We start from the raw sequence: 19,578 nt of genomic DNA on the forward strand, positions 1-19,578 counted from the left end.
TGTACTAATTATCCCACTGTACAGATGGGAAAGCCAGGGTTGAGTTAGTAGGACATTCGACGAGTCACAAGATACGATTTGAACTGGGCTTTTGACTCTAATTTTCTTTTCATTTTAATTATTTAAGCTTTTAAATTGTATTTGTTGATTTGAAGAAGTAATACATGTACATGGCCAAAAAAAATTCCAAAAAGTTTCTAGGTTTCTTTCTATTATACTACACCATACTGGTAACTAAGTGCTTCCTTGTTCTCAAAATGCCCTGTTATTTTCCTCCGAGAAGCCAGTTCACTATTCTCACTTCTGCTGTTCTGTTAGTGGCTCCATCACAAAGTTTGGGGATGACTTTTTTTTTTTACACTTCCCTCATCTCAGCTAATTGGTTGCTGAAGACCAGCTTATCCCTCACAGATTCTCAAATCCGCACCTGCCTTGTTCATTCTCACCCCTCCCCAGATGCCGCCTTCAACTCCCCCACCCAGATGACTGCAGTCTGGCTGCCCTCCCTACCTCCCTTCATCCCATATCAGTTCATCTCAGGGTAATCTAGAACCTTCAAGAAAGCTACAGGGAGTCCTTCTACCTTCTGGTTGAGTTTTTATTCCACAGATTCTTAACTGTTTTTGTTAGGCTATCAAGTTAGGTTTGGTAATCCGGGAAAGCCATTCTCAGTTTTTAAATAATGGTTTTATATGCATAAAATAAAACACATAAGGTTACAAAAGGAACCATTTATATTAAAGTAGCTATCAAGCTATTTTAAAAACAAATTTTGGTATACTAATCTATGTGCACTTCTTTATTATAAATAACAAATAATTCCTTATTAATACATTAAATAACAGGGTCTCCCAGCAGGTGTGATAACTACCACCACTTAAAGGTAGCAAAGAGTGCAAACGATATCTTGAAATACCCACAGTATCTACGATGTGATGTAAAAATACGATTTGGTTGGTGTCACGTCACAGGTCCTTCTATTACTCTGGTGTGTTACGTATATTCCTAATCAAAGGAAATGCCAAATTTCAGTTGGATGTTAGTGGAAATGAAGTGTTAATTCTTTTCCACTTGCGTTTATGGTCCCTAGGTTAAACCCCACTTCCTGAGTCTGAATCTCGAGACCCTGTGAAGTCTGCTTTCTCATTCCCTGTTAACCTGTAAGCTTTGGGTCCTGCAGCTCTCCCTGTGTGGGCTGTGCACTCGGCACTGTACAGATGGGAGAGAAAACTGGCAAGTACCACATCTAACCTGAACCCTGCCTCTGTTCTTCTGTTCACATCTGTGCAGGTAGAAGAAGGATGGTGGGAAGGTGTTCTCAATGGAAAGACTGGAATGTTTCCTTCCAACTTCATCAAGGAGCTGTCAGGGGAGTCGGACGACCTCGGCATTTCCCAGGATGAGCAGCTCTCCAAGTCAAGTAAGGAAGGAAGTCCTCCCACCATGCAGGACAGGGGTGGGGGCACCCACGGGTGCCGCTCCAGCCTCCCCTTGGTTCCACTGCCTGTGCTAAGCGATTGTGACAGAAGCTCATGAATATTTTCTTGGTTATGCTGCCTTAACCCACCGTGGTTTAGTAGGTTTATCATTGTAAAGGTGTGAGGTGCATCCCTTTCCCCCCAGTGCGCAGATGCACACTGTGAACATCTCTGGATAGGTGACTGTCGGCCTTCATAGTCCCCCGTGGATGGCCCATGTTGCTGTGCTTCCATATACTTCTAAAATGTCACTCACTGCAAGTTGATAATTATTTTTAAAATGAACCAAATGAGATTGTTAATATTTCTCAGCATCTCTTGAGGAACTTGGAGAAAATGGCACACACACCCCCCCCCACACACACACCCCACACACAAATCATTGGTGGGAAGAAAGGCAATGTTCAGGACGCGTGTGTGCCAGCTCCCTTGAAAGTCTGCCAAGCCAGCTGAGGGCCCAGCCCCACCTCGGGTGAGCATGCGTGTCCGTCTGTGATGGTGAGAACGAACTCCAGGTCTTTCTCTCTCCAGGGCCTGAAGCTCTCCTCCCTCCAGCTTCTCTGCTGCCTTTTCCAGCTCATGGAGCAAAAGGTCAGGACCGGGAAACTTTGTTCTCCCAGTCGCTAACCCAACTTCCTACGTGGACGTCTGTGTATCTCTTGTGCCGTCTTGAGCCAAGGTCATGGGTGTGAATGTCGTAGAGGCTCGACTGTGTCTTAGCGGTTCGGCACTACCTGGGGCTGCAGACTTTCCTTTCTAACAAGAAGACAGCTCAGTCCTGTCAAAATAATTCTTAAACAGCTTTCTTTTCCATTTGGAAAAATCTGACTTGAGTGGTATTTTCAAGTTAGTTGTGTCTCTTTAACCAGTAGCATGATTGGGCAAATCCCCAATTTGGAGGTAAAGCCATTTCTGGAGTCGTGCTCAGGCCACCTCCCTCACTTGGTGTTCAGTGGCGCTGGCCAATTGGCTCAGTGGTTTCCAAAGTCTGGGGCTCCCCATCCCTGAACCTCATTCCATCCTGGGGTCTGTGATAGGAAAGACGGGAGGTGATTTGGGGGCAGAGGAAGCATCTTGAAGCTCCTGCTGCCTTCTCTGGTATGGGGCAAGGAGGTTCTCTGCTAACATGGGCCAACTGGTGGGTGTGGCCGGGAGGGGAGAAGGTGTCCTTGACCCCATGATAGTGGGACTTCTATGGCTTCCAACTTGCACATTAGAATTCTAACTGCCATAGTGTCTCCTTTCATACACTGGAGTAGTATTGTACCTGGTAATTGGGTCCCATAATAAGAATACTATATCTTAGGGTTATGGTGGATTAAATGGGCTTTCTCGGAGGGAGGACCAGATCGGGTCATTTTACCATTATTTCTGTGGAAGTGTGTTATGAGTTCCAATAGCAATAATGTATATAAACCACCTCACCTATAGAAGACCCTCTATTAAGTGGTCACTTTCATTGTTACTCATGATGAATTCTTGGGACACAGCCAGCTAGTAAGTTGAGGCTGCTTGCACACTGGTTAGTACTGTGCTCACTGAAGCGTTGTCTCTGCATTTGGAAATTACTTTGGGATTCCTGTACTCAGGCAGAAAAGGAGATCTGGAGAGGTATTGGACCACATCTTTGGGAGAACCTTGACCTCTTGTTATCCTGCCATGTTAGGTATGCTTTCAGAGCTGGAGCTCAGAGAAGTCATACCTCTTGTGTTTTTGGAACTGTTGAAATAAACTGTCTCCTCTTACTCCAAGTCAATAATGTGGACATTTGACCCTGCTTGACCCCTTAGCTCAAAGCACACAGTGCTGGAATTCCTGGGACAGGAGGTTAGGAGGCAGAGTGGAATGGTCTTCCCAATCACTTCGCCTTCTGTCACATGCTCTGAAGGGGCTGTTTCTCTCATGGAGACTGCTGTCCCCAACGCTCATTCAATTAAAACCTGCCATTTCAGAGCTAGGAGAGCCTAGTAATTCCGGCAGCCATGTTTAGTTACCACAGGAACTGTCCCTTGTCAAGGGGGTTTCTGAGGTCTCTGGAGAGGCATGTTCTCCTAACAAGGATGGATGCTTGTGAAATAAGTACATGGCTTTTGTAATCTTCCTGTATGTGCAATTAAGGAGAAGAGGGCCCATCTATTGATCTTTCTACCTGTCTGTCCATATCCATCCATCCTTCCTGCTTTCCTTCTTTTTTCTATTCTTCATTCATTCAGCGTTTACTTGGCCCCTGTTGTTACTAAGATGCTGTACAAGGTACTGAAGATATACAGAGACAAATCAGATAGGGTCCCTGTCTTCAGTCAGTTCGCACTGTGGAAAGGGGGTGCACAAGTCAGCGACAGTTCAGGAAAGCACCACACGTGCTCTGCTAGCCGGGTATCTGAGGAAAAGTGGGATACACAGGCAGAGAGAGGCCGGTCCCATGGGGATGTAGGGACAGCGGTGGTCACAAAGGGCTTCATAGGAAAGCAGATGTGATTATAATGTCCCTAGGGCTTGCTAAATTGAAATAATCCCCTGAAAGAGAAATACCATCTCTCAGTGTTCTCACAGGCTGTTCAGTAACTGTTTACACTCTGATGGTAAAATATATATAATTAGATCAGATCACATGCAGAAATTATGTATACTGTTAGGATTTGTCTACGAGGAACCTTTGGTTTTAGAGCGAATCTGCTCATTCCCTATCCCCAGAGAATGGTGTTAGTAGTTTCAGTGTACTTTACTTTACAAAAGAAACACGTTTTTGTTTTGAAATAATTATAGGGTCACAGAAAGTTGCCAAAAAACAAAACAAAACCAAAAAAAAAAACAAACAAACAATGTACAGGGCGGTCCCATGAACCCTTCATGCAGTTTCCCCCAGGGATAACATCTAGTATAACTATAGTAAATGCGTATTTACTTTTATCATAGAACTGAGAAAGACAAATGTAGTTAGTGCACAAAAGATATCTAGGTTTTTACTCTGGCATGAGCCGAACTATAGTTAATAAAGGTCTTTGTTAGACCAGCCCACTTAATACCCTTCATAGATTACAGTTTTCACAGAGGGTGCTTAATTAATACATGGCTATGGGGCTTCCTTGGTGGCGCAGTGGTTAAGAATCCGCCTGCCAATGCAGGGGACACGGGTTCGAGCCCTGATCCCACATGCCGTGGAGAAACTAAGCTTGTGCACCACAACTACTGAGCCTGTGCTCTAGAGCCTGCGAGCCACAACTACACACCCCGCGTGCCACAACTACTGAAGCCCATGTGCCTAGAGCCCGTGCTCTGCAACAAGAGAAGCCACCGCAATGAGAAGCCCGCGCACCACAACGAAGAGTAGTCCCTGCTCGCCGCAACTAGACAATGCCCACGCGCAGCAACGAAGACCCGCTGCAGTCAAAAATAAATAAATTAAATTAATTAATTAATGTTAAAAAAATACATGGATCTGGGAGTAAGTCAAACTCCTAACGTTTACACCATTTTGGTAATTTTTAGAGATCCTAGTGACATCATATAAAAATCCTCTCAATTTAAATGCTAGTAGACATTGGGGGAGGTTTTTTTTTTAAGACAGATAAAATCTGTATCCTGGTACATATGAAGAAAACTTTGTGTACAGTGTATCCTCATACATCTCTTTGTTATACACACACACACCTACCTCTGTGCACACACTTCTTTGATATTTGTAGACTTCACATTGCTACTTCCAGAAGGTTTTTGAGGATACTTATTCATTTGAGTTTTGTTAACCAATGGATGAATGCAATTGAAGAAACATTGCATTTTATTTATAAGGAAGTGTGCCACGACAGCTTGACACATGGTAGGTGTTCAGTAAATGCTTGCTGAATCCTTCTTAGTCTGAGGAGGCATTTTTAGCTTTGAATGAAAGGTATAAATTGCTTGAACTTGCTTTTCTTTTACCCTGATGTATTTTTATATGTGGTAGTTGGTTATGAAAATCTCTAAACTTTAGATCTTTGTTCAGGGTAATCTAATCTATCAAGGAAAGAGTTACAGCAGTTCTGTTGGTTGATATGTTGATTTAGACATTTTATCTCAAACAAGAAAATTCATTGTCAGGTAGTGGCAGAAACTTTTTGCTGTATATTTAAATGTGAAAGCATCTTTACCTTTCACAGCATTTATGGAACTTTAAAGGTGCTTTTTCAAAAAGATTTTTGTCAACTTTTTATTATAGAAATTTTCTAACGTACGCAAATCGAGAGAATAGTATGATGAACCCCTGTGTACCTGTTACACAGCTTCAGCAGTTAGCAACCTGTGGCCAATTCATTGTAATTATACCACTACACAATCCTCCCCTATATTATTTTGAAGCAAACCCCAGATATCCTATAATTTCATCCATAAATATTTCAATATGTGTCAATAAAAGAGTATCTTAAATACTGTTATCACTCCGAATTGTAATAATAATAATAATAATTGCAATTCCTCAAAGTAATTACCTATATGGTCAGTGTTCACTTTCCCCTAATAGTCTTCTATTTTTTAATGCAATTTGTTAGTTTGAATCTGCACCCAAAGAAGGTACATACCCTGTGATTGGTTGATATGTCTCAACTCTCTCTGAATCTCTAGATTCTTCTTCCATGTTGCCTTTTTTCGTTGCTACTTTTTGCTGAAGAAACTGAGGTCCTTTGTGCGTTACTTTCCCACAGCCTGCCTTTTGCTGATTTCATCTCTGCTGTGTCGTTTACTCTATATTCCTATAAATTGATAATTGGATCCAGGGCCTTGGTTAAATTCAGGTTTGAGAGAGAGATTTTTTGGGGTGGGGGGACAGAACTGCTTCATAGGTGGTGATGGATAGTCTATCTGGAGGCTCATATGTCTGGCTATCTTTGGTTTTGAATATTAGCAGCCACTGATGATTATCACCCAGATCTATGCACTCATTAGGGCTTGCAAAATGGTACCCAAACAGGGAATTTTTTTAAAAAAGAGTGAAATGGGCTCCCATGTAGCAGATCAATAGTGAAAAAAAATGTTGAGTAAATTAGGTTTTTAAAAAACAAAACATCCAAGGGTTTGCAATAATTGTGCGGGCAGGATCTTACGTTAGGGATGGAAAGGAATTGAGAGCTCATCTAGCCTGGTGTCAGATGAGAACACTAAAGCCCAGTGAGATGAAGTCCTGGGTGTGGCCTCGCTTCTGAGTGATGAAGCCAACATTACATGCAGGCCTTCCTGCATATAATTTGCACATACTTTGGTATTGCTCCCATTACGGCTTGTAGTTTACCCTTTCACGGAGCATCTGACAAATTTCAAATCTGAGTACAGTTTAACTTATTTCTTCTTATGATCACAGATTATGATGAATTAATTACTTTTTCAGTTATAATTTTGCACATGCGAGTATTGACTACATGGTGTGAAATAGAACTAATTACAAATTATATTGATATTATTGCATTGAATTATAATCAGAAAATATCTTGATCTATAAGATTTATTTGGATGTAGAGGCAAAGAAATCCAGATATGACTACTACCCAGTTTCAATTTCATACATACTTTGCTTCACATTTAAGATATAAATGTGACTTTCCTGTTTCCAACATCTTTTTTATATTATTTAATTTCTTAGATTATAAAATAATTCTTGTAAAACTAAAAAGTATTCCTGTTTTCTTGTTTCAAAGAAAAACATCTTTTAGCTGCAGAAACATTTTAAGCTATTTCCCATAGTTTTCAGAGGGAGAAGGTTTGCATTTTCTTTCTATAACCATTAATAACCATGATATTTAAGTTTGAATTGACTTTATTTTCCTAATTCCTTATGTTTGAATTTTAGGTTCAGATACTTTAGTGACTCGTCAAGTGAAGGCAAAGATGGAGATGGCCTTTTAAAACTTAGGGCAAACCACTCCCATGATATGGAAACATTTTATTTCATTAGCTGTAAGAAATGGATTGCTTGTGCCCCTTGCCTATAAGAGCTAAAGCCAGGCTGGCACCCCCCACCCACGCTTTGGTGTCTCTATACTTTTTAATATTAAATGTTATTTGTTTTGTGTATGAGGTTCTGTTGGCAGTGAAGAGCAATTAGCAAATTGATGAAATAGCGTTTCAGGCAAAATTAGATGCTAGCATAAGCATATGATTTTGTGTTGAAATTTTAAAATGCTTCCCTTTTACAGTGTTTGCTGCCTTCAAGTACTAATATTTAATAGTGACAGTAGAATATTCCTCCCCCCCCCCCCAAAAAATAAACAGCACTCATATTCATGGACTTTCCAGTTGCCCATCTCGTCTGTTCTCTAGATGGAACGTGTGTGTCCTCACTCAGCCCCAGCCCAGGCTCCATTTCCAGTCCTCTTGCTGCCAGTGGACGGGGCGGGGGGTGGGTATTTTGCAGAAATGCTTGGCCTTTCAGAGACAGCAGGGCCATGTCTACCTCAGCGATGCTCAGACTTGATCCTGGGGAAGAAGAAAGGGAGGTTCTCTTGTACTTGGAGGAACTTTATTGAAATACTGATTCCTTTTTCTTCCTTTTTTCTGACATGAAAAGGACTGCTGCCATTCAGTTCTGGGGGGCCTGGCTCACAAAACAGCTGTATTCCTTGGGAGTAATGTTACCTTAGTGATGGAAGTTAGGCAGAATAAAAATTCACCCAAATAAAAACTAGCCACTGTTACGTGCTCCACTTTGCCATCAAAGTCCTCAAGAGCTACAAGTCTAAGGAGAACATGTGAAACACTTGTTTCTTTGGATTATCCTTATGTAGCCAGTGATTTGAATATCTAAGTTTTTGCTTTAACTGGACAGAGCACATCTGTCAAAAAGGGCAGATTTCAAAGCGGTGGTATACCACCATGTCTGCAGGACACAGAAATTGGCAATACCTGATTCCATTTAATTTGTTGATCTGATCATTTACAATCCCTTTCGTGTTATTAGGAGTGACATGGCCCAGAAGTTTACACGATGGTCCCTAGTGGAATTTCCCATTTTCCTGAAGAATGTTTCTAAAAAGTTAGACAAGTTGCTCTCTCTCACTCAGTTCCACTCTCTGTCTCTCTGTAAATGTAGCCTACCTTTTCATCCCTCAGACTTATTATGAGGGAGCTATGTAACTGGCCTCCAGTTCGATATTCAGCTCACAGCCGTAATAGGACCTATTTTTTGCATAACTTAGAGTAATGCATATATTAATTGAGCTTGTCTTTACCAAACCATTTTACCTGCTGATGGTACTCTCTGTAGGGTGTGTGTGTGTGTGTGTGTGTGTGTGTGTGTGTGTGTGTTCACCCTCAAACTGGGGCAGAGTGTGTGTAGTCTATGTACTTACTCGTGGTTCCAGAGAGATTTGGGCTTTAGCCATGTGTCCAGTCTTATGCTATTGATAACCTCTACTTGTAACAACAGAAAAGAAGATAATTTGCATTTGACACTGGGTGAGTCCTATGTCCTCATGCTTAAGTACAGTCTCATGACTGATATGGCAAAACCTCAATTAAGATGTTTCAGGAAATAGGGTTTTCTGGTGTCTTTGCTGCTAAGCAGAAAACCCCTTACATTGACATGGAAGCCACGATTGGTTTCAAACCTCATTGGTGAAAACCCCCCTCTAGAATACTTATACACTTTCTTGCTTCAAGATACTAAGAACGAAAAATCTTTTAAAAGGGATTTTGTGCCTTGTTTAGACTCTTGGGGTCATGAGTATCAGTTTGTATCATACTGGGCTCTAGGGGTAGAAGATAAAGGCTAATGGACCAAAATCTATAGTATGTTCGGGTCACACTCTCCAAAGAGAAGAATGAGTTAACTAAGGAATCCGATTGATTGGATTTCCTCTGGTTGAGGTTTTCCTACTCTTGAGGTATAATGTTGAAGTGGCTTCCAGGTTTAAATTGGGCATAATCCACATGCCAGGCATTTGCAGAGGTGAGCCCTAATGCCAGTGCTCATTGCCATCATGGTTGCATGGGGACTTTGGGCTCATTCTGTAACATTCTTAAATTCTGCCTAATGGTTTCTAATTAATTTTGTGGATGAAGCTCTTGCAGTGGATTCATTGAAGACAAGTTCAGTTAAAGACTCTCCCTCTTCCTTCTTTTGCCATCATTTGCTCCCCTTCCCTCTCTCTTGTTTTTCTCTCCCCTTCTCTTCTCTCATTCACTGTCAGGAAAGACTACCTTTGAAGGGACAATTCTGTACCGAGCTGCACCGGGAAAGACGGAGGGCCACAGACGCTATTACAGTGAGTGACCTTAACAGCAGGAGGCAATTGTAAAGATAAGATCTGGGTTCTTGTGTTTTTTGATGCAGCTGCACTTTCCTGAGCTGCTCATGCTTCTGCCAAGTGTCTGTGAATTTCTGATCCAAGGACATGGACTTATTTGCCTGCGATAAGTGCCGTCTCCTTGGTGTGTGCTGCGGGAGCATTCCCATCACCAGCCCCTGGCGCTGTCTTGTTTGCTTTGTGCCTCTGTCATGTGTGTGACATGCGTGCATGAACCATGCGTGCAGAGAAAGGATCAGTAACATTGGTCATGGCATATGTGTTTGTACCAGTATCTCTGCGCCTCTGGGGTGGTGTAAGGTGGCTTCCTGTGGAGATGTCAGCCTCTCGTGGTTATTGCTTTTACTGAGTGGGTCATTGGAAACCAATAAGTCATTTCCTCATTGCGGGGTTCAAAGAAGTAAGATTTTGGTAAGAAAAGTCCGTGCCAGAAATGGTATTTTGCTTTGCGCATTCAGCCAATCACCACACGGCAGACTTCTTTTGGCAGGACCAGTGTGTAGCCTTTTGTGCTGTGAAAGAAAGCTGCCAAAAGTTGAGGGGAAGGAGATGAATGAGGTTAATGAATGAATCTCGTGAAGTTCGTAGAACAGTCCTGCCACACAGTAAGCACTACACGTGTGAGTGTAAACTTGAAAATAAACAAAAATGGCTCACGGCCTGGAATATTAAGGAAATTACTGGCAATGACTTTTGTGTAATTTGGCCAGTTATGTGAGCGGCCAAAGCAAACTTGAGGAAGCTTTGTTCTTTTTTCACTGCGAAGGAAAAGCATCCACCTTAGTGTGCACGTACACACATGTGTACATAGAGACGTACACGCAGTGATGAAGGAGAAGGTTCACGCGTGAACACCGGAGCCACACGTCTCAAACTGTCTGCAGTGAAGTGTATTTTTATTTCCATTCCCCTGCGGACAGACATCGGGTACTGCTGGCTTGCCTTCACTGCGCATGCGCTGCACCACCCGCCCCTCCCAGCAGGAGCAGGCAGACAGATGTTGGTCTGTGCCCTGTTCACCCAGACGCGTCTGTTGGCCGCACGTCCGGAAGTAGCACCAGCGCACACTGCTATAAGCATTTCCAGACACGGACACTTTCTGTGCTTGTCTCTCTGTGTACCGGGAACGAGCCCTTCATGATCTTGGCTCCAGTCCACAGACCTCACTTTGGGTTGCACTGCCCTCGAGTGTCACCTGGCATTCCGAGCATGACACAGGGATAGTTTACATAATAGTGTGTGTTATGAGCACCAGTGGCTAAAAGATACAGCACCAAAAAATGAAAAGCCACCTTTCTTTTCCTCTGAAGGGAAGGAACTAGATTTTGAGTTATTTTGTCAACCCAGATATTCAGACATTTAATTTCATAGTACTTAAGAGTGATAGAAGCAACCTACCAGAATATCCAGAAGAAAAATCTGCCATGTGTTTCCTTCCCAGCCCATGCTTGTGTGGTTGAATGACCGTGCAACCTTTCCCTGTGTAACATAAAGAGTATTTCTCACAGTGATTAATATGATGTTATTAAGATGAGCCCGGAAGGTGGCAAATCCCTAAAACCAGAAGCTCAGTGAAATCAGGATGGCAGTGGTTGAAAATATTGTGTTTCTAGCTAATGAGGTATGATAAAAGAATCCTTCAAATTCTTCTCTTTGAAGAACTAAAACAGACTTGCCCAAATCCATTTGCCCTGCTGCCTTCTGCTTGTGGTGCTGGTGGTGGTGGTGGTGGTGGCGGGGAAGGGGAGCAGTGATGTTTTCTCTTCACTAACCATTTCTTTATTCCGCCCTCAAATGCTTCTTTCCAAACCAGAAAAGAATATACAAGCCATTTATCACACAGAAAAAATCCATACGGCAAAATGAGAACATGTTAAAGGGGAAATGACACAATATTTAGACTCCAAAATTATATCTCCAGCAGGGGTATTTCCAAAAACAATGAACAGATAAACACACGAATGGATAGCTAATCCAGGGAGGTTCTCCATGTTTGCACACTCGCATCCAGTCCTGTAAACTGGAGCCGACCCCCTTGTCGTGGGCTGTTCCTCATTGTTCTGCCCTCTGTTCTTGCTCATAAATGCTGTTCTTTAGTTAATTAAAATGTACACCAGGCATCTTCCTCCCCACCCCCTCCTTTTTGGCTTACAAATACCATTTTATTGAAAACAGCAGCAACGACAAACACAGCCATTGTTTAAAGGATTTGATTTTGAAACTTGTTAGCAATTTATAATGACCTTTCTATATTTTTCTGTTTCCATTTAACAGTTTCTTCCTGCACTGAGACTTCTTTATTTGAATGACTTCAACATTTTGTGACATTTTATGTGAGCAATTATTTGATGTATCATTCTTATGTACTAAGAGGCCACCTTACATGTAGGAAGATAATGCACAGTGTGGCTAATAGAGAACAAAATTTGATGGTATACTTTCATCCCAAGGGCATCATTGTCGTCAGGAGACACATAGTCAACGTTCAGGAGCTATTCTACACATCTAGAGGCTTTTAGAGACAGGCTTAATGGCACTTTCCATAAGATATCCTTTTAATCCTGCCCTTTGATGGCATGACTAATGTACTGACCATCAAAGTAAGAATGTACACCCAGAAATTAACTAGAAACAGGCTCTTCCTTTTAGGAACATGATTGTGGGCAGAGCCTGGGGAAAAAAAGAATCTGGGGAGGTAAGTGTCCGTGTTGTCTTGCTGATATCTATTTGATGACTTCCAACTCATGCCACCAGAGGTCAAAGGAAAGGTGTCATGTCCCCAGTGTTCTTCTTTGGAAAGGAGTTCAGCTCTGGGGAGACGTTGGTGTCAGAGGAGGGAGGAAGAACTGTAGGCTTGGGGGATTCTGGCCTCCTGGAGGGCAGCTTCCTTTCCCTCTTTAACAAATATAATCATCTTGCCAGTGAAAGTGTTTCAATGTCAAGCTTGGTTTAATGCTTTCCTCGAGAAACATGTCTGCGTGCATTTATTCCTTGTGAAGCCATCCAAAGAGATTTAATTCTTTGGCAGTCATAATTTTGTGTGGTTTCTTTAATTGCTGATTTGTTTAAATGGCTTTTAGCTTTACAGTTTCCCTTTAGGAAATGTTACTTTCATTGCTAATTGCTAACTGACGTGAGTCATAGAAATGGGAGGTACAGTATGTGGTACTGACTAGGTGGGGAGGCGAGGAGGGGGCGGGAAGAGTTGTTATTGCACAGACTGCAGCAAAACAAATTTGGCTGAGAACCAGGCTCTGGCTGAAAAGAGGTGAAATGTCACATTTACGAAGAGATCTGCTTTGAAATTAGATTTCCTGAAAAGTTTTGATTCACTTCTTAAAATTAAAAGCTGGGCACAGAGGGTGGGAGGGAGACACAAGAGGGAGGAGATATGGGGATCTAGGTATATGTATAGCAGATTCACTTTGTTATACAGCAGAAACTAACACACCATTGTAAAGCAATTATACTCCAATAAAGATGTTAAAAAAAAAAAAGCTGGGGGTGGGGAGATGGAACAAAACTCAGAGCCGCCCCCATGCAACATATTCACACGCTAAACGAAAAACCGCAGTGCAAGTTATCCCATACCCAGTGACACTTGTAGCAGTGGTTCCTGGCTGGCTATGAAGTGCTTCAGGGCTATGGCTGATTTCTGAGCTCTTTCTTTCCCCGTCCCCGCTCTTGACAGGTTTAAGGGAAACCACAGGCTCCGAGAGTGATGGGGGTGACTCGAGCAGTACCAAATCCGAGGGTGCCAACGGGACAGTCGCAACGGCCGCAATCCAGCCGAAGAAAGTTAAGGGAGTGGGCTTTGGAGATATTTTCAAAGACAAGCCAATAAAGCTAAGACCAAGGTCGATTGAAGTAGAAAATGACTTTCTGCCTGTGGAAAAGGTATGTTCGACAGTTTCTGTTTTATTTCAACGTGATGTTGTGTATCCAAAAGTACCTTGTAGGGCTTGGCATCTACGGCTTCCTATGCCTCTTCTGAGGTTTCATTGTCCTCGTGTGCAGCTCTCCTTCTATATAGGAACAGCTTTCCTCGAAAGGCTCATGCTCTAGTTTGCTGTTGCTTTTCTTACTGATCTCTCGATGGAACGTTTCTCAGGATGACTTTTCAAATAGACCGGCCCTTCTGTATTTCCTCCTCAGAAAAGCCACTCCTGCCTGGACCCAGCTAAACACATAACCTTGGTACTTTTCAACCTCTCTTCTATCCTGGTAGGTTTCTCTTGTGATTTGTGCTTGGGTGTGTTGACTGGTTCTGCAGTAGAGAGAGGGGTTGTGTTTTTTTTTCCTCAAGGTATTTGGTGGAAATGATTTCATACTACTGAAAGGAAGTCTCCTGCATGTGTGAGTGACAGAGATGGCCCTCGCTGTGAATCCCTGAGTTGTTACCATCAGGAAGCTGGCTGTTTTCTCCTGCCCCTGGTTCTGGGTTGGCGAGAGGCGGACAGCGTGTTGCTGCTGAGTACACGGTTGCCAGAGCAACACACCCAGAGCCATTGTGCTTGTGGCTGTCAGTGACGTCTACTGTGGTACACTTTTAAGCATCATAGCCTTGCTTAGGATTTGATAAATACTGTGGAGTTTTCCAGATTGTAATAAGCTACACTCGTGCTGTGCTTAAAGAATGTTTGTTAATTTGATTTAGTGCTGAAATTTTTGCTTTGACGTTTGTGCCAGCAGGCTTGGGGGATGGGGGATGGGGCATGGGCAGAATCTCTACTGCAGGTTTATCGACGGCTTTTAAATGTTTTTCATTTCTCTGTCAGATGAATTTTTGAAAGTTGCATCATCTTCTGCAGCTGTAGAACTTCCACCCACCTCCCTCCCGCCATCCAGCAGCAACCTTGCCCAGTGTCATCATGCATTAGAAACAGAATCGGGAAAGGAAACTTTTTGGACCCTTAACACCCTTAGAGATGAATAAGGCAGAGAGGGCAGATACTTAAAAAGGAAGGACTGTTTCACTTAAACTCTTCTTTTGTGGAAGCTTCTCTAGTCGATTTGCTATTTCTCAAGATCTGAAAACTATCTAGTTACTGTCCCAGCTTGTGAGTTCATTTCTGCTTCACATGGTCACTCTCAGAGTCCCATAAATGTTTACAAAAGAGCAAGTTCCCATCTTAGAAAGGAACGATGAATACAGTTTTTCTTCATTTTATTCAAGTGGTTGAAATGAACATGACCATTGACTCAGTCAGCAAACAGTTTATTCCTTTTGTTCGTTTTATGATTCTCAGTCTTATTCTTCTCTGTGTAAAAGGACGTTGTGTGTGTATAAGTTTCATTATTGCTATTAATAATTGTCTTAACCGCTAATAATAAATTGGGTTGTTACTAATAGAAATATCAGCGACAAATATAATACTCCCAAGTTTGTACCTCAGCACACTTCTCCTCTGAGCTCCACAGCCACGTGTCCAACTGCCGTCTTGAACATCTCCACTCGGAGGTCCTAAATTCTTAGCAGCTTGTCCAGACCTGAACTCATCCTCGTCCCCCGGAAACCACTCTGCCCACAGCCTTCCCCATCTCAGGTGAAGGCAGGACCACTCCCCCTCCCATGACTCAGAAGAAAAGCCCTGGGGTTGTCCCTGACTCCCCTCTTTCTCTTACATCCCATGGCTGATCCATCAGGCAACCCCATCAGCGCAGCCTCCTAAGTGTGCCCAGCACCTGCCATGGCTCATCACCTCTGCTCTCCCCCTGCTCTCGCCATCGCTGCAGTGGCCTCCTAATTGGTCTTCTTGCTTCTCCCCTTCCTCCTACGGTCTAGTGTCAGTACCAAAGCCAGGAGGGTGATCCTTTGAAACCCGAAGTCAGGTCATGCCACTCCTCCGCTCGCACACCTGTAGAGGCTTCCCTGTGAACCAAAGTGAAAATCCACCCTGAGTCCCAGGAGCTGGGATGACCTGACTCCCATTGCCGCTTGGACCTCCTCCCTCGCTGTTCTCTCCCTGCTTGCTCCATCCTGGCCCCCTCGCTCCTCCTCAAACATGCCACGCACGCTCCCACTTGGGGGCCTTTGCCACGGTGGTGTCCTCTGCCTGGACACTCTGTTTCCACCTGCCCGCTGTGGCTGCCTGCCTCTCCTCCCTGACGCCTGCTCATTCTGAAACCTGCCCCCTTGGCCCATCCTGCTTACTTGCACTGCATTTTTTGTTTGCCCTAGTATGTGCCCCCTTCTAACGTGTTTATTTTTTATTATGTTTATTCTTTGTTTTGTTCACTGATGTATGCTATGTGCTTAGAACAGTGTGTGGCATATAGTAGGTGCTCAGTAAGTGTTAGTTAAAGGAATGATATTCAAACTATATTAATATAACACTTTAGAGATTACAGACATCTATAAAATGAGGGAACCGGGGGGGATAACAGTTATATAGTTGGAAATATAGTAGTTGTACGGTTCACTGCACCTCTGTGAAACAGAAGATTTATTGCATTGGTCTTAGAGACAAGAAATGTTAACTTCATCAGAGTAATATATTTATGTACGGCATGTGTATGCATCTTGATTCATGATTTGTTTGCAGAATGAAACCATGTGCTGGCAGCTCCCTTAACCTGCTTCTCATTGTGAAGCCTCTGGGGAAAACTTAAGCTTCCCAGCCTGCTTTACTGGCTGCGGACAATTTTTATAGCATCTAAGAGGATTCAAAACTCTCTCCACCCCCTGTTGTTGGCGCCATGGATAGTTACATAGATTTATGGATCCATTATGCTATTGCACAACCTGGCATGGGAGCTGATGAGTGTGATAATGTTTTACTTGTGTACAACCTGGTTCTCATCGCTTTTGAGATGGTTTTGTGTCTAAGATTTATGTTTAAGGAAGGAAGTTTCCTATGAGAGTTGAGCTCGCTGTTGCGATTTTGCAGAAGCACAAACTGGATCTCATGTGGCGGCATCTGTGTTAGGTGAAGCCGAAGCAGGTCTTCCACTCAGGCTGGGGCAGTTGACCTGTTCACATGACTGGTTTGATAACTCGCATGAGGGAAAAAAGGTCTATGATCATTATTAACAGCTGCAAGCATCCTAGTGTACTTTCCGTTCAAGTTTGCGAAGTTTTGAGACCCACTTTTCTGAGTCAGTTGAAACTTTTGTGCTTACTTTCCCTGTGCTTTAATCCATATCGCCCTACCCAGAGTGGTTGAATGCTGATGGTTATACACCAGGAGAGATACTGGTGTATCTGTAACACTCCCCCGACCAACAAGGAAATAATTAGTATTCTTGCTTCTCTTACTGAGCTCTAAGGAAGGACCCCATTTATGAGTCTTTTTAATGCTACCAACCTGATATGCCTGTGAATGATGTGTTTAATGTACCATTTAACTGAAAGATTTATAGGTGAAATGATTTAACGTCTGGGATTTTGCTTCCAGTAATTTGGAAGGTGGAAGAGTAGGTGGGGCACAGAGGAAACCAGGTTGGTCATGAGTTGATAATTGTTGAAACTATGTGGTGCATACATGGGGTTCAGTACACTGTACTCTATTTTTGTATATGTTGGAAACTTCCCTTGACAAAGGTTAAAGAAAAAAGAAAAGAACCTTGGAGAAAAATGTACCATTTAAACTAAGCCCAGAGGTACGTATGTGTTATATCAAAACAGTGGAAAATACGTTGTGGCTAAAGATGAACCAAGTTAAATATCATAAGATTTTAGAAGGGCATGGTACCATTGTCCTAGCTGATTGACCTTGACAAAGTCACTTAGCCTCAATTGAACCATCTGTAAAATGGGAATACTCTTTATGCCTATCCTACCTCATAGGACTTTTTTTAAAATGCTACATAGCTGAAAATACTTGGAAATTGTAAATGTAACTCATTTCAGCTAGTATTTGTTCAGTACTCACTATATGCTCGGCACTGAGGATACAGTGGTAAACAAGACCAGGTCACTGCCCCTCAGGGAGCTGCAGAAAAGTAAACAAGCAATAATAATATAGTGTGGGGAATGCCGTGACCAGGCTGAGAACACAGTACTGTGCCGTAGGAGCCCTTGGGCATGGCAGGAAGTAGCGAGTTGTTAGGGAGGCTGGAGAGTGTGTATTCATGTGTGTGTACCTACTTCCTACAGGAAGTGGTGTTTAGACCTGTAAGAAGTGATGTTTTTAGACCTACAGGAAGTGATGTTTAGGCTGAGAACCATGGGTCCAGTACACATTCATCAAGCAAAGGAGCATAGAGTTGTCAAGGTGGGAAGAGCAACATGTATAAATGCCTCGAAGGGAAAAGGAAATAGCACAGAGCATGTGTCGGGGCTCCAGCAGGAAGTGGGGAAAGATGAGAATGGAGAAGAAAGCAGGGCCCACATCAGGAAGGGCCTGGTGAGACTTGTTAAGGAGTTTGGACTTGACTTTGAGGGCAATGGGGAGCCATCAATGGGGAGCAATTCTCAGTGAGAGAGTGACATGATCACATAGGTGGTTTAGAGAAAGTATTCCTAGCTGCAGTGGGAGGAGTGGATTACAGAAGACAGGATAACTAGAATTCAGGAGAGAAGTTAACAGAAACTTGTATTGGCTCTACCAGTAAATCCCCGTCCTCAATGTAGATTCTAAACCAGTTAATGAGTCAGTGGATGGAGAATCAAAATATTATTTTTGTTCACTTTTTCAGTATGGATATCCAGTTGACTCAGCACTGTTTATCAGAAGGATCATCCTTTCTGCAGATCACCTGTTTATCAAAAAGGTCACCTTTGTCATAATTTAAGTGCTTGTGTATGTGTGGGTCCATTTCCAGACTCTCTGTTCTGTTGGTTGGTTTGTCCCTGTGGTCATTCTGTACTACCTTAATTACTGTAGCTTTGTAGTCGGTCTTGACATCTGGTAGTGTAAGTCCACAGTCTTTATTCCTCTTCTTCAAGATTTCCTGTGTTGTTGTATTTTCATATAAATTTTAGAATCAGCTTGTCAATCCCTACTTTCTTCCCCCCACCCCCGCAAAAAAACCTCCTGGATTTCGAATGGGAGTACGTTAACTATAGATACTTTTGGGGGAGAAATGACACCTTTCCGATCTATGAGCATGGTATATCTATTTATGTAAGTCTTATTTTACTTTGTAAAAATTTCTCAAGTTACATATTTATGATTTGTACACCTTTCTCTACCTATGTTATACTACAGTGTTGTTATTGATGAAGGCGAAGTTGGAAGATATAGATTAGTGTGAGAGCCAAATGGGCTTAGCAGTTGATCTCCAGAATTAGACAGACTCACCCACCCAGTCTCAGCAATGCTGGACTCGGGCAGACCCATGTGAGGTAGAAGGGCCAGCTCCTTGGGGAACAGCAGAGAAGGCCAACTTCCAAGAGGAGGAAAGAGAAGAGCTGAGCTAAGCATGCCCAGTTTATTTTTCCTAAATTCACGTATCAGAGAAGTCATTTCACTCTCCCAGGAGAAAGTGAATAGGGAGATAGAGAGTTCCAAGAGTGTTCAATTCTGCCCAGAGGCCAAGTGTGTCCAGAGAGTGTCCATTTGGTCTCCCTTTTTTTTACATGGAAGGAAATATCAAGATAAGACAAACAGCTTTGAATTATTATCATAAATGTTTGGGGGAAATATTTTAGAGATAGAATCAAGAAGTTTGATAGTATGTGGGAGATAAAGGAGAGGAAAGACTTGAAGAGGATGCCTTGGGTCCTTATCGGTTAGAGAACACTGGAGGAGAAAGATATCTGGGGAGGAAGGTCATGGGTTCAGTCTTAGACTAGCTGGATTTTGAGGTCCTTGTGGAACCATCAGGTGGAGGCATCCAGCAAGCAGTTGGATAAATAAGTCTGGTGATGGGGAGAGAAC

At 42.8% G+C, this 19,578-nt stretch overlaps 1 protein-coding gene across 7 annotated transcripts in view; it reads left to right on the forward strand.

Moving 5' to 3' along the window:
* SH3KBP1 (SH3 domain containing kinase binding protein 1) overlaps positions 1-19,578 on the forward strand; it is a 343,711-nt gene that overhangs the window by 190,930 nt on the left and 133,203 nt on the right. For 5 of the 7 annotated variants that reach the window (XM_019927681.3, XM_073799195.1, XM_019927680.3 and 2 more), the window contains 2 exons: positions 1,291-1,420; positions 13,446-13,651. In XM_019927681.3, the coding sequence (XP_019783240.2) occupies positions 1,291-1,420; positions 13,446-13,651 (336 nt within the window). Of the gene's footprint in view, positions 1-1,290; positions 1,421-9,637; positions 9,713-12,028; positions 12,088-13,445; positions 13,652-19,578 lie in introns of those variants that run through there. The other 2 variants (XM_073799198.1, XM_073799196.1) reach the window with 2 other exon arrangements.

Source organism: Tursiops truncatus, chromosome X, assembly GCF_011762595.2.
Source record: "Tursiops truncatus isolate mTurTru1 chromosome X, mTurTru1.mat.Y, whole genome shotgun sequence".
Taxonomy (NCBI): Eukaryota; Metazoa; Chordata; class Mammalia; order Artiodactyla; family Delphinidae; genus Tursiops; species Tursiops truncatus.